The sequence below is a fragment of the Alosa alosa genome, unplaced genomic scaffold (genome assembly GCF_017589495.1).
Source record: "Alosa alosa isolate M-15738 ecotype Scorff River unplaced genomic scaffold, AALO_Geno_1.1 AALO_1.0_unplaced_3, whole genome shotgun sequence".
NCBI lineage: Eukaryota > Metazoa > Chordata > Actinopteri > Clupeiformes > Clupeidae > Alosa > Alosa alosa.
In genome coordinates, this window is record NW_025962432.1 from 551,001 (window position 1) to 566,355 (window position 15,355).

Sequence of the window (15,355 nt, forward strand, 5' to 3'; positions counted from 1 at the left end):
TTATTTGTAGTTTTAACTGTTTTTATTGTTTTTAAACAATATTCTTTTTCTATTTCTAAATAATATATATCTTGTACACTTAAATCCTATTCTTGTTTATTATGAAATTTTTTTATTAATAAAGTAATATCCCTAGTATATTTATAGACTTTATTATTATTTTTAAATATACATAGATATATATAACTTTTATCATTTTTAAATAATATATAATAATGAACATCATTAGTTTTATAGTAATAAGAGTTAGGGAATTCTACATCTATACTTATACTTTCTGATATAATTAAATCTTCAAAAAATATTTTGTTATTTTCATCTTTTATAAGTTTATTAATAGTTATATTTTCCATATTCAAATTTAAATTCTAATTATATATATCAGAATTTAAACTTATAATTGATTTTATATCTATAGGTAAATTATTTATATTTAAATCAAAACTATCTATATTTAAATTCTAAAAATAAAATGAAAAATCTTTTATTATTTTATTTTCAGGTTTTAAAATAATATATAATATTTTGTATATTCTTAATAACTATATTATAATATTTTGAAATACCTAATTTTTAATATTATTATTTTTATATTCAAAAAACAAACTATAATTTGAAATATAATTTTTATTTATTGTAGTTAAAGATATAGGCTCAATAAAATTTTCTATAGGCAATGGTGAAAATGCTTTTTTAAAATGTATTGTCTATATAAAAGGTAGTTGATATATGAAATCATCATTTAAAATTAATGAATCATCTGAATTTAAAAATTTTGTATAATTTTTATTTAAGATATAAATACTAGTATGTATATATTCTGTATATAATATTAATATATTTTTTGAATTTTTATATATATCTTTTATTCAATTTTTATCTTTACTAATATATTTTCATATAATATTAGATTGTATTATTGTAAATAATATATATAATGATATAAAAAAATATAATAATACATGTAATCAATAAAAAATATTTTTTATTGATGTAATAAATTTTAATTCATTATAATAATTTTCAGGATCTTTTTTAAATAATTTTCTTAAGATTCTCATATTCTTATTTTTAAGTAATAAAAATTTCTTAAATTTAAATGTATATAAAAATTTTATAACAAAATAACAAAATAATGTATATTAAATATAATATATTTATATCGGAATATATATTTATTAAATAAAAACCTATTTATATATAGTTTATAATTTCTTATGTTGATTTTATAATATAATATTATTCTAAATACATATAATAATTAATTAGTAATAAAAAATAAAATAAAAATGGGACACATATAGTTTAGATTTTTTATTAGTTTATTTGGTCTATATTTTAAAAAATTTGGTGTTTGATTTTATTTATTATGTAGTATAATAGGTTTATTATTTATTGATTACAATTATATTTATACTCTAAGTCAAAATAAAAAAATTTACAATAACAAGATAGAATTTCAAAATACATATGAAAAAAAGCAATTAGATAAAGATAATATTTTGAAAAGAATTTATTATGAATTTAATTCTAACATATAGTGTGTGAATTATTTTGTAATATTAAAATCTAAAACTCCGGAAAATCAAAAAAAAGATACAGAGTTTATATCATGAATCTCTTATATGAACACAGAAAAAATAATACCTAATTTTATATTTAAAACAATAGATGATATTAAAAAACATGTTAATATGTAGTGCTGGGGAATTGTTAGTATAAATTGAGAAACATCACCTATAACATTTAATTATTATTTATAGGAAAATATTTATCCTAATATTACAGGTATTTTTTTAAATTATTATTTAGATCATATAAATACAAATAATGAAGAAGAGGGGATATTAAGAAATTGTCATATTAATATTTTATATTTTGTAAATTATTTTTTAACATAGTTTTAGTTTAATGATTATTTATAGGAAGAAAATAGTAAAATAGAAATAGTAAATGAATTCGATGTAATTTATGATTTAATAAAAGAAAATAGTGAAACAAATACTAATTCTAATGATTATTATAAACCAATTAATTTAAAAACATCCTTATTATTAGAAGCATTATATATAATATCATTTATGTTATATCCTTATTATTTAATTTTAATACCGCATAATATTAAAGATACGTTTTTATAGGTTTATTTTAATGCATAGTATTATATAAATATGATACATTTATTTATACTTATTATTTATACTATTTTAACATCATTATTTAGAACAGTATTATATAATTTTTTTATGGATGTAAATTTTTCATTAACATTTTTACATTTTTTTATTTCTGATTTATATTTATTAGCAGGTTTATTTCCTATATTATCTATTCATACATATGCTTTTAGAATTATTTTTTTAATAATATGAACATTAATAGTATTTATAGGTATTATTTTATGATTAAAGAAAACTGAATATTCATTTTTAATATATTTATTACCCGGATTTATAAGAGGAATAAATAATAAATTATTTAATTTATTCATATTAAAAAATATTAATTATGATAAACATGATAAATTTTTATGAGATAGAAAAATATTATCATTTACTTATAATGATTTTAAAGAAACTATAGATGGTTTTAGTATGAAAAATAATGTATTTATTCTTATTATTTAGATTTTATTATTTATAGGATATAGTATTATACCTCCATATTTTTTTATATCTAAATGAAAAATAATAAAAAAAATATTATATAATAATAAAAAACCAACAATATATTCAATAGAAAATACTTCGGATTTAGATAAATTAAGTTATACAAGTGATAATGATAATGATTTTAATAGTATTATAGATAAAAATGAAAATAGTAAAATAACCCTAACTGTTAAAGATTTAGAAAAAATATATTATACAAATGATAAAGCAAATTTAGTATTAGATAAAGTATCCTTTACATTAAAAGAAGGTGATTTATGTATTTTAGTCGGTCTTAATGGTGCTGGTAAAAGTACATTATTTAATATTATAAGTGGATTAAAGAAAAAAACAGGTGGTAAAATAATAATAAATGATGAAGTTATGAAAATAAATGATAAAAAATTACATGAATATGTAGGATATTTACCCGAAAGAAGAGAATATTTATTATAGAATTTTACAGTTAGATAGTATATAGAATTAATATGTGGATTTAAAGGAATAGATATAGATCATGGTAAATATATAACTAAAAAATTATTAAATAAAATAGAAATAGATCTTAATATACTTAATAAACTCATTTCTAATTTATCTGTAGGAGAAAATAAAATATTTGGATTTGTATTAATTTATTTAATAAAACCAAATATTGTAATATTAGATGAAATAACTGAAGGATTAGATGCAAAAACTAAAAAAAATTTAACAGAAGTTATATTATCACATAGTAGAAATAGAATAACAATATTTTCTACACATACATTATCTGAAGTTACGATGGGAAATAAAATAGCTATTATATCAAAAGGTAAATTAATAGAATGTGATTATATTAAAAATATATAGAAAAAATATAAAATGGGTTATAAAATTAAATTAAAATTTGATAATGAAAAAGATAGAGAAAAATTAATTAATTTAATAAATAAAAAAATAGAAAATACAAAAATACAAGTTATAACTAAAGAAAAAATAATAAACGATATAGATAATATAAATAATAATGATACTATTCAATATCTATATAAATTAAAAATACCATATGATGAAAAAAATTTATTTAATAAAATGTATGTAGAATTATATAATAAATATCCTAAACTTGTTAGATTAGAATCTGTTAAAAATTCATCATTTTTTGAAATTATATAGGATATAGAAAAAGGTAAAGATAACTATGAAGAATCAAAAATTAATATAAGCTAGAGATTTATATAGGAAACAAATCAAAATAAATCAGAGCCTGATTTTTATTCTAGTTCTTATTTACTATTATATTTAAAAACAAATTTTATTTTAAAATATAATTTACAATTATTATTTATTTTCCCATTTTTATATCTAACAATATTATGATTTTTTTCAAAATATATGTTTGGTATTGATTCTCCAAAAATTTCAATAGATAATTCTTTAGGAATAAAAAATAATGAAACAAGTGAAATATTTATTACTGAAAAATGAAGAAAATTATACAATAATAGAGAAACAATTCAGAGTGATTTTAATTTATTATTTCCTAAAAATGAAGAAAATATTAAATGTATATTTAATTATGATAGTGAATTAGATAATAAATACAGAAATCTTTTTGATCATGTAAATTTAAATTTTAATAATATATGTAGTAATAAAAATAATAAATCAAATGAAAATGGTTATCATTTTGGAATATCTTTTAAAAAAAGTAATAAAGACACTTTAAAAATAGTATTTTTAATTAATATAAAAAATATATATGGTGTTTATTATTTAATAAATGAATGATATAAAATTTAGAATTTATATAATTTAAATATATTATCAAAAGAAAAATTAATAATAAATGAAAATTATAGTCTTTCTATATATAATGAAACAAGATTTTCTAAATTAATAGAAATTATTATGAAATAGTTTTTTATTATAGATAATATTTATTATATTCTTATTTCGATATTTATTATTTTTTATTCTAATGTTTATAGAGAATATTTTGGAAAGGATTTTATTGTTACCTTAAAATTTTTAGGAGTAAAATTATGATAGTTCTATTTAATCAATATTTTTATAGATTATATTTTTGCTATAATATATTTGTTTTTTATACAATCTTCTTTAAAAATAGTATTTCGAGCATATTTTTCATTTACTTCTTGATCATCTATTATTATAATATTTTTCAATACATTATCATTAGCAAATATGATATTTATTGTAGGAGAAACTATATCTGATTTTCTTACAAAATATTTTATTTTATTAGTTATTTATTTTATTGTTTTTTCAGTCAATACATTATCAAATTTAATAAAAACAACAGATTTAAAAACAAATACATTATTAGTTTATGGAGAAAATATATTATTCGTATTTAAATATTTAATACCACATTTATCAGGAATAAACTTATTTAGACCAACTATATATATTAATTAGTTTATGGCAAAAAATGATTATATTTATTTAATTTCAACAACATCTGCAATAATAATATTAAGTTTTATATATACATTTAGTACATATTATCATTTTTCATATGTTTTTATAGAACCAGTACCATGATGATTAAAAAATAAATCTAAAAAAGAATTAGAAAATTTAAAAAATAAATTAAAGACAGAAAAAGAGTAGAATATTATAAAATATTTTGTTGATAATAATCTAATAAATGACAATCTAATAAATGATAGTAATAAAAATAATTATCAAATTTTAATAGAAAATATTTATAAACCATTTGTAGATGTATTAGGTAATATCGTATGAGGTATTGTAGATTTTTCATTTGGTATGAAATAGGGTGATTTTACTATGTTACTGGGAGCAACTGGTGCTGGAAAATCGACACTTTTAGATATATTAGCTTTGAAAAGTAAACCTATTGATGGTAATTTTACTATTGATGGTAAAAAAATAAAGTATTCCGGCGATGATTACTATAATGATATTTATTATATAACAACAAAAAATGGATTACCTGAATTACTAACTGCTAGAGAACTTTTTATAGTAGTATCATATATGCACCATAGTTCTGTTTTAAAAACTAAATCAATAGTAGAAACATTAATAGAAATTTTAAATATAGAAAAATTTTCTGATAATCCTATAAGAACTTATTCAGATGGAACAAAAAGAAAAGTAGCAATCGGTATAATGCTTTTAGCAAGTAAAAAAATAAATATATTGGATGAATTAACTTCAGGTGTAGATATAAAAAGTAAAAAAAGAATATATAATATTTTAAAATATTATAAACAAATAGGTAAATCAATTATACTAACAACTCATCAACCTTCAGATGTTAAAAATATAACAGATAATATTATTATGATACATAATGGTAGAAGATTAATGTATCAAAATAAAATGAATTTATAGCAAATAATGAATAAAAGATTAATTTTAATTTTAATATTTAGATCGAGTAATGTAGATTAGAAAGATATTTTATCTGTTATAAATGAAAAATTAAAAGAACATTATATTATTATAGAACAAAAACAAAATAGACTTATTGTAGAAGTAGATAAAGAAAAACATTTATTTTTTGATTTATTTAATTTATGCGAATATTTTATTTCTAAAAAATTAATTCTTTCTTATACTATAAATAAAGCAAAATTTTTATAGTTATTTTTAACAAATATATTAAAATATAAAGAATTGGCAAATAATTAACATATTTTTACATTTTTAAAATAAAATATTATTTATTTAAATATAATAATCTTATATTTCACTAAAATAATGTTCATATAATAATTTATTATAATAATATTTATTATTCTCTTCTATTCAAATATAAATTGTATTTAGAAATTGTCAGTTGTTAAATCATAAAATTTCAATATTTTTATTTGCAGTTGTTAAATAAAATTTATTAATAAATAAAATTAAATCTTCTTCTTTTTTTTGATTTATAGAAAAACAACTATTTAAAATAACTTTTTCTTCTTTTTTATCATCTTTATATGTGGAAGAAATAATTTTTTTATTTTCTATTTCTATATTATGTATAATTATATTATTCTAAGTAGTTTTAATTCTTTTTTTCATTTTATCATAAATTTTACATTTTAATTCATTATATTCTAAAGGTATATAAATATTATCTAATGAAAAATTTAATCCATACTATTCAATAAGTTTTATAAATCTTACTATTTCATTTAATAAAATTGTAACTAAAAAATAATACAATATAAATCCAAAAAATGTTAATACAATATTCCATATAACTATACTAACTTTTGGACTATAATAATCATTATTAGAACTAACCTGGATTTCTAAATTTTTATTATTTATTTTTTCTATAATAATACTTTTATTAATATTTTTCATAAAAATATTTTGTGTTAAAATTTTAGAAATAAAATACATAAATTTTATATTATTTTAATATGAGAGTAGAAAAAAATCAATTGAAAAAGATACCAAAAAAAAGATTAAATAAAAGGACTATTTTTATTATTGTATTTTCAATTATTATATTTATGATTATTTTAATTTTAGTAGGATTTTTTATTTTTTATTTAGTAGTTAAAAATAGCTTAAAAAAGACAATAAAAAATTTTTTACCTAAATTTGATAATTTATTTTTAATGGATATTGATAAGAAAGATTCTTATTTAAAAATTAAATTTTTTTTTGAAGATTTAAATAATGAAAAAATTAATATAGAATTATATAATGAAAAATAGAAATGAGAAATTTATCATAAAAATAAATACAATGATTTTTTATTATTAGATGAACGAGATAAAAATGCTATTTTGATAAATAAAAATATTAATAAGATACCTATAGAAAGAAATTATAATTATAAGTATACTTACACAGATTCAGAATTATTAGGAAGAATTATTTCAGATTTTATAAATCATAGTACAATATTATTTAGAGTACTTTTAACAATGAATTATAATATTAAAATATGAAATTCAAAAATATGATCTGGAAAAATAAAAAAAAGTATCTAGATATGTATAATAGATAAAAAAATAATTATAATAAATGGTAAAATACGTCATTTTAAAAAAAATAGTAAGACTCCATTAGAAAATTCAACTCCAATAATCCCTAAATAGAAAATTAAAGATCAATTAGGTTTATCAAAATTTTTAAATAATTTATATCAACATGATGGTTTAAAAATAGATGTAAATGTTTTTAATATTCCTTTAATAGTTTTAATAAATGAAGTAATAATTAATATTACAATAGAATTTGGGAGAAAAAAAGAAAAAATAGATATTATAGTAAAAAAATTTGAATACAATAGGGGGAATTTATTATGTAATATAGTTTTATCTAATTTAGATTATATTAATGGAATAAAATCAAAAATTAATAATACATCAAAAAATAAAATATCAAGATTTTTTATATCAATTAAAAATATAAAAACTCATAGTAATGAATTAATTTCAGATATTGGAACATCACATTTATTAAATTTATTTAGAGATAATATATCTATATGATCTAATAATCCAACTCTTAAATGAAAAAAATTTAAAAATGAATTAAAAGAAAAAATAAATAAATATAATTTATTGGTATAATTTTGAAAATATTTATTTATTTAATGCTATTAGTATATTGACTATGTTTATAATAAAAAATAAAAATAATCTAAAAAAATAAAAAATATATCTAGTATTATATAAATAATTAAATATTAAATCTTTCTAAAATAATGAAAATATAATCTAACCATTTATTAATTCTATTTCTCCGATTAAAATTAAAATAAAATTTATTATAATATTTTGTTTGAATTTTAATTTTTTATAAATTAATTCTATTAACTAATTATTAATGTAAATTGTCATTGTTAATTCTAAGTAAAATAAAAAATAAGAAATATTTATTGTATGCCAAATAGCTAAAATAAATCTTGTTAAAATAGAGCTTAAAAAATTACTATATCCTAAATATAAAAATTCTAAATAAATATAATATTTAAAAAAATTTGATATATTAATATTTCAATACTAAAATCTTTTATTTAAATCTATATTTGTATACATTTTATAAAGATCAAAATTTTTATACAAACTCTAATTATCTAAAAGTGAATAAGATAATCCTGAAATATATCCTAATAATTCTATAATAGATCAATATACTCAATACATAGATCTAAATCTAATAATAAATAATATAACTAACTAAAAACTATAATACATATTATCAATTCTAAATAAATTCTCTGTATATATTTTTTAATATTATTAGGAGATATTACAACATATAAATATGTAAAACTTATTATTTTAAATATTAACTATATTAAGTAAATATTATCTTTTTTTTTAATTTTTGTTGTTTCCATATTTATTATAAAATCTTTATAATCTATAACAGGACCTGCTAATAATCCTATATGATTATATAAATAGGACATATACTATAATCAAGTAGGCTTTTTTGTTATAATTTTTATTTTTCTATATTTGTTATCAATATTAGTTCTTTTATTATCGTTATAATTAACATATAATGTATATAATTTAATTCATATCATCATATATGTTGTTAAAAATGGAATACTATAAGTATCATTTTCTCTTGATCAATATTTATCATTATATTGTAATATAGACTATATAAATAAAAACCCAAAACAAATAATTAATGGATGGATGTTTAGTTTATAAATAAAAAATATTATATAAAAAATAATGCATTGAAAAAATAAATAATATGTTGAATAGCCGTGAAATAAATGTAATATTGTAAATCCTATAGTTATATTGTATATATGTCTTATCTTTACATTTTCTATAAAATTTATAATATAACATAATGGTATTTGTAGTAGTAGTGTTAAATAAAAATTTAACAATGTTGAGTTTACATTTTCAAATATTTTATCCTTAATACTATTGATATATTTCATAAAATTTATGTACTATTAATATTTAAATGATAATAATGTTATTTATGATAATAATAAATTTAATTTTAATAAATTTAAAATAAGATATAATTAATTAATTCTAATAAATAAATCATATTAATTAAATTTAAAGTGCTTTTGAATTTAATTTTTGTGAATAATATTTCTATAAAATTTTTTCTATATATTTTGATTTTATTTCTATTTCATCAGATTTAATATTAACATCGTCTATTATTTCTTTTAACAAATATTTATATTTTTTAACTTTAATATTTAATAATTTATTAGACTCTTTTTCTTTATATAAAAAATAGCTATAAAAAAGTAAGATTAAAAAAATAAAGAAAAATGATATATAAAATATAAAATAAAAACAGAAATATAAATTTTTAATTTTATTTTTCAATTGATCTAAGCTAAATTTATTGATATTTTCAGTATTTTTTATTATTATTGTATCTACAGATTCTTCAATATCATTATCCATATTATAATTTGTGTTTATAATTTAATATGACAAAAATAAGGGAAAATCAAATCAAAACCCAATTACAAGCTTAGAAAGAAAATCAGGAATATATAGAAAATTTAATGCAAAAAATGCATATTTCATTTATTAATGATAGAAAAAATATTATAAATAATAAATCTGGGTTAGAAAAATTGAATTTATTACCTGAAATTATAGATGTATCAAATTAGATAAAATATCAAGAAATTTTATTAGAAAATAATTTTTTATTAAGATTATCGGAATGATTATCTTTATTACCTGATAATACATTACCTAATTCTAAAATAAGAGAGGAAATATATAGAATATTATTACAATTACCTGTAACAAGTGATTAGTTAGTAAATTGTGAAAATGAATATATAGAATTAATATAGAATAAAAAAATTGATGATTTTGATTATTTTATAGGTGGAATAGGTAAAAGTCTAATATATTTATGAAATAATGAAGATTATAATAAAAATAGAGAAATTATAAAATAGATTATCGATAAATATATAAAATTAGTTAATGAAGATAAATATGAAGAATAAAATCATTTTATATTCATATTTATGAAATAATTCATTTTTATTTTTTTTTAATTTTATTTTTTCTTATTTCTGCTCTTATTTTTGTTTGTAATATTGGAGATTTTGGAATAGTAAGAGGACTTGTAGATCTCATTGACAGTCTTGCATAAAGTGATTTCTTTCTTTCTTCTATTTTATTTTTTTGTTCATTTGAATCTTTCATAATTTATAATTAACCCAAATTAGTATTTAAAATCTCAAATAATTACTTAAAATTTCAATTCTTTAAATATGTTCTAATATTTTTTCTATTCTTTTTGATCAAATTCTTTCTATTTTATTTTTAAATACTATCCTAATCTTTTAATTTCTTCTTCAGTTGATAATATTTCTAATTTATTAAAATATAATTGTGCTTCTTCTAACTAATTTAATTTTATAAGATTTTTTATTATATTATAATATGCTTTAATATGTTTATCCTATTTTTCTATTACACTTTTAAAATTTACTATACTTAACTAATATTTTTCCTATATTGAATAAAATATTCCTATATTGAATAAAATATTAATATATAACTAATATAATGTATTTTGTTTATCATCTTTTATTCTTTCTAAATATTTCAATATAAATTTATATTTTGATATAGCATTTTTTATTTCATTATTTTTATAATTTTCATCTCCTAACTTTTTATATTTTTTACATATTATCTCTCTTTCATCATCATTAACATCCCAAGTACCTTTTTCATTAGCAAAATCTAATAATTCTAATTTTGTTTCTTTTTTTTTTTTTTTGTTTCTCATTATTAATATCTATGATTTTTTCATTTTTTTAATACACTTAACTATTTTATTAGTTAAAATTTTATTTTTTTCTAACATATATTCATATTCCTTTTCATTTATTTTAATTTTTAAATTTGAAAATTTTTTAGGAGTTTCATGTGTATCTACTTCATTAACTATATCTATTTCTATATCAGATTCATTTTCTAAATCCTAAAAAGTTGTTCAATCTTTTAATTCTATTTTATATTCAAATGGCTCCATATTTTCAGGTATATTTAATACTTGTGGATATGTTTCATCTACTTTATTTTTTTTATTATATCCATTTAAAAATTTTATAAAAATTATTTGATTTTTGGTCATTTTTTGTATTTCTTCTTTTATTTCTGGTATTATTTCTATATAATGATTATTTTTCTTATATTTATAATATGTATCACCATTTGTATCTATTATCTCACTTGTTTTTAAATTTTTACCTTCATATACTAAAAAAACAGATGCTCTTTCTGGTATTTCTATATTATCACCTTCTTTTTCTATTATTAACTAATAATCTTTTTCTAACATTTTTTTATATTTTTATAAATTTAATTTAATGATAAATGATAAAAAAGAAACTATGATTAAAATTACAAAAATCGAATTACAAAATTTTAAATCATATAAAAACAATGTTATAATAGATAATTTTCATGAGGATTTTAATTGTATTGTGGGGCCTAATGGATCTGGTAAATCAAATATATTAGATGCTTTATTATTTTTATTTGGAAAAAAAAGTAAATAGATAAGATTAAATAAATTAAAAGATTTGATATGTGATATAGATAAAGATATAAATGAAGCAAGAATAACTATATATATTACAAATAATATGGATTCGTTTTCTATATCAAGATCTATAAACAATAACAATATATCTAAATACTATTTTAATAATAAAGTTATAACATAGAAAGAATTATAGAATAGATTATTAAATTATGGACTTGATATTTCTCATAATAGATTTATTATTTTATAGGGAGAAGTAGATCAAATAGCATTAATGAATTCTAAAGGTAAAAAAGATGATGGACTATTAGAATATATAGAAGATATAATCGGAACTAATAAATATGTTGAAGATATAGAAAATATAAAAATAATATACAAGAATTATAGGAAATAAAAATAGAAAAATATAACAAAGTTAATTATTTTGAAAATAAACTTAATAATTTAAAACCAGAATATTTAAAATCTAAAGAATATATATTTAATATATTAGATTTTCATTCACTAAAAATATTATCACAATAGAATAAAAAAAATATTTTGTTAGAAAATAATAATGAAATTAAGAAAAAATTAGAAAATTTATAGAAAGAAATAGAAAATATAGAAAGTGATATAGAATTATAGAAATAGAATAAAAATGAAATTAAAGAAAAATTATTAAAAGATGAATCTGAATAGAGTATATTATTTAAAGAATAGAATGAAATAAAATTATAGTTAAAATCTTTAGAAGATAGAGATGTAGCTATATAGGAAGAATTAAAAATTAAAAATAATGAAACAAAGAATTATATAAAAAATAAAAATGAATTATAGAATAATATAGAAGAATACAAACAGAAATTAATAAATAATAAGGAAAAATTAACTAAAATAGTATACGATTATAAAATTAAAAGAAAAGGAATATGATTAGATAAAAGAAAAACAAGAAAAAAAAATTAAATCATTAGAAATTAAGTTAAAACCAATAAAAGAAGAATTAGAAAAAACAACAGATGAAGCAAAACCTTTTTAGTTAAATATTAATAAATTATAGTTAGAAATAAATAAAATAAAGAAAGAAATAGAAGATGAAGAAAATAAAGAAAATTTAAAATAAAAATAAAAATTAGAAAATTAAAGAACTTATAGATAATATTATTAATAATGAAAAAATATTAGAAAATAATTATAATCAATAGAAATAGTTAAATGAAAAATTATCTGGATTAAAAAATCAACAAGATATATTTAATAAATAGAAAATATTATAGAATAATTATGCAAATATATTATCAAAATAGTTAATAATAAATTTAAAAATAGAAAAAATATTAATTGAAAAATTTGGAAAAGAAAATGTATTTGGAAGATTAGGATCATTAGGAAAAATAGATGAAAAATATTATAAAGCTATTAAAGCATCTACAGGTAATTTTTTAAATTATATTGTAGTAGATAAAACTGATACAGCATAGAATTGTATTTAGTTTATAAGAAATGAAAAATTGGGTAAAGCGTCTTTTATAGTTTTATAGAAAATAGAATATTTGCGTAATAAAATGATATGAAATAGAAATTTAGTAAGAGTTTATGATAAAATACATATAGAAAATAAAAAAATAAACATTGCTTTTTTCTTTGCTTTAAGAAATACAATATTAGTAAAAGATATTGATGAAGCTACAGAATTATCATATAATAAAAATGAATTAAATAAAATTGTTACTATGAATGGTGAAGTTATAGATACAAGTGGAGCCATTACAACACAGGGTACTATTTCTAATAATAAAAAATTATATTATTTAATAAATACTAATCAATAGAAATGTATATCATTAAATATATGTGATAATTTAATAGATTAGGAAGAAAATATTAGAAATATTAAAAATGAATTAAATAAACTAGAAATAGAATCATATAAATTAAAAAATGAAATAAAAAGAGATAAAGAAGATGAGAAAAAATTAAAATTTAGAGAATATAAACAGATAGATCAAAAAAATAATAAAAAATAGATAGAAATGAAAGAGGAATAGATAGAAAAATTAAAAAATCAAAATAAAGAATTAATATTAAAAATAGAAGAATTAAAAAATAAATTAATATAGGAAGGATGTAAAGATTTACGTACAAATAATGAACATATAGAAGAAATAAAAAATGAAATAAAAAATTAGAAAAATAAAATAGTTAAATTAGAAAATAAATTAATATAGATGAGTAGAGATAATGAAAGATGAGAAAAAGAAATAATAGAAAAATAGGAATTAATAATACAAAGAAAAGATGAAATAAAAAAAATATTAGATGAAGTAAAAATTATAGAATAGGAAGCATTAGAATTTTGTAATAAAATTGAATAGTTAACAGAAAAAATAAAAAATAATGAAGAATATAAAAAAACAAAAGTATAGTTATAGAAATTGGAAAAATTAATAATAGAAAATTAGAATAAAAGTATAGATTTTAAAAATTCTATATAGAATGAAGAAAAAATTTATAATAAGAACATAATAGAATTAGATAAAATAAATGTAGATATATAGAATGATGAAATTATATTTAATAATTTAAAGAAAAATTCAGAAAATATAGAATATATATCAAATATAAATATAGATAATATTGAAAATATTGAAGAAAAACTATCAGAACTAAATATTTGAATTTAGAAAAATAAAATTAATTTTTCATATATTATAGAAGAATATAATAAAATTCAGAATGAATATAAAGAACTAGATGAAGATTATTAGAAAGAATGTGAAAAATATGAGAGTATAAGAAATCAATTAGAAGAATTAAATAATAAAAGGTTAAATGAATTTATGATAGGATTTAATATTATTTCTTCTAATTTAAAAAATATATTTAGATATATTAGTTAGGGCGGAGATGCTGAGCTTGATTTAGTTGATTCATTAGATCCATTTAATGAAGGAATACAGTTTAATGTTAGACCATTAAAAAAAGCATGAAAAATTATAAATAATTTATCAGGAGGTGAAAAAACATTATCATCATTAGCATTAATATTTGCATTACATATTTATAAACCAACACCTATATATATTATGGATGAAATAGATGCAGCATTAGATTTTAAAAATATTGAAATAATAGCAAAATATATTAAAAATTAGAATAAAAATGCACAATTTATTATTGTTAGTTTAAGAAATAATATGTTTGATTAGGCA

The 15,355-nt window shown here is 16.1% G+C and overlaps 1 protein-coding gene across 1 annotated transcript; it reads left to right on the forward strand.

Moving 5' to 3' along the window:
* Positions 1-12,003: 12,003 nt before the first annotated feature.
* On the forward strand, positions 12,004-12,555 carry LOC125290246 (structural maintenance of chromosomes protein 4-like). The gene is given in 1 exon segment (XM_048237144.1): positions 12,004-12,555. A coding segment is annotated over 1 exon segment (552 nt).
* Positions 12,556-15,355: the final 2,800 nt, after the last annotated feature.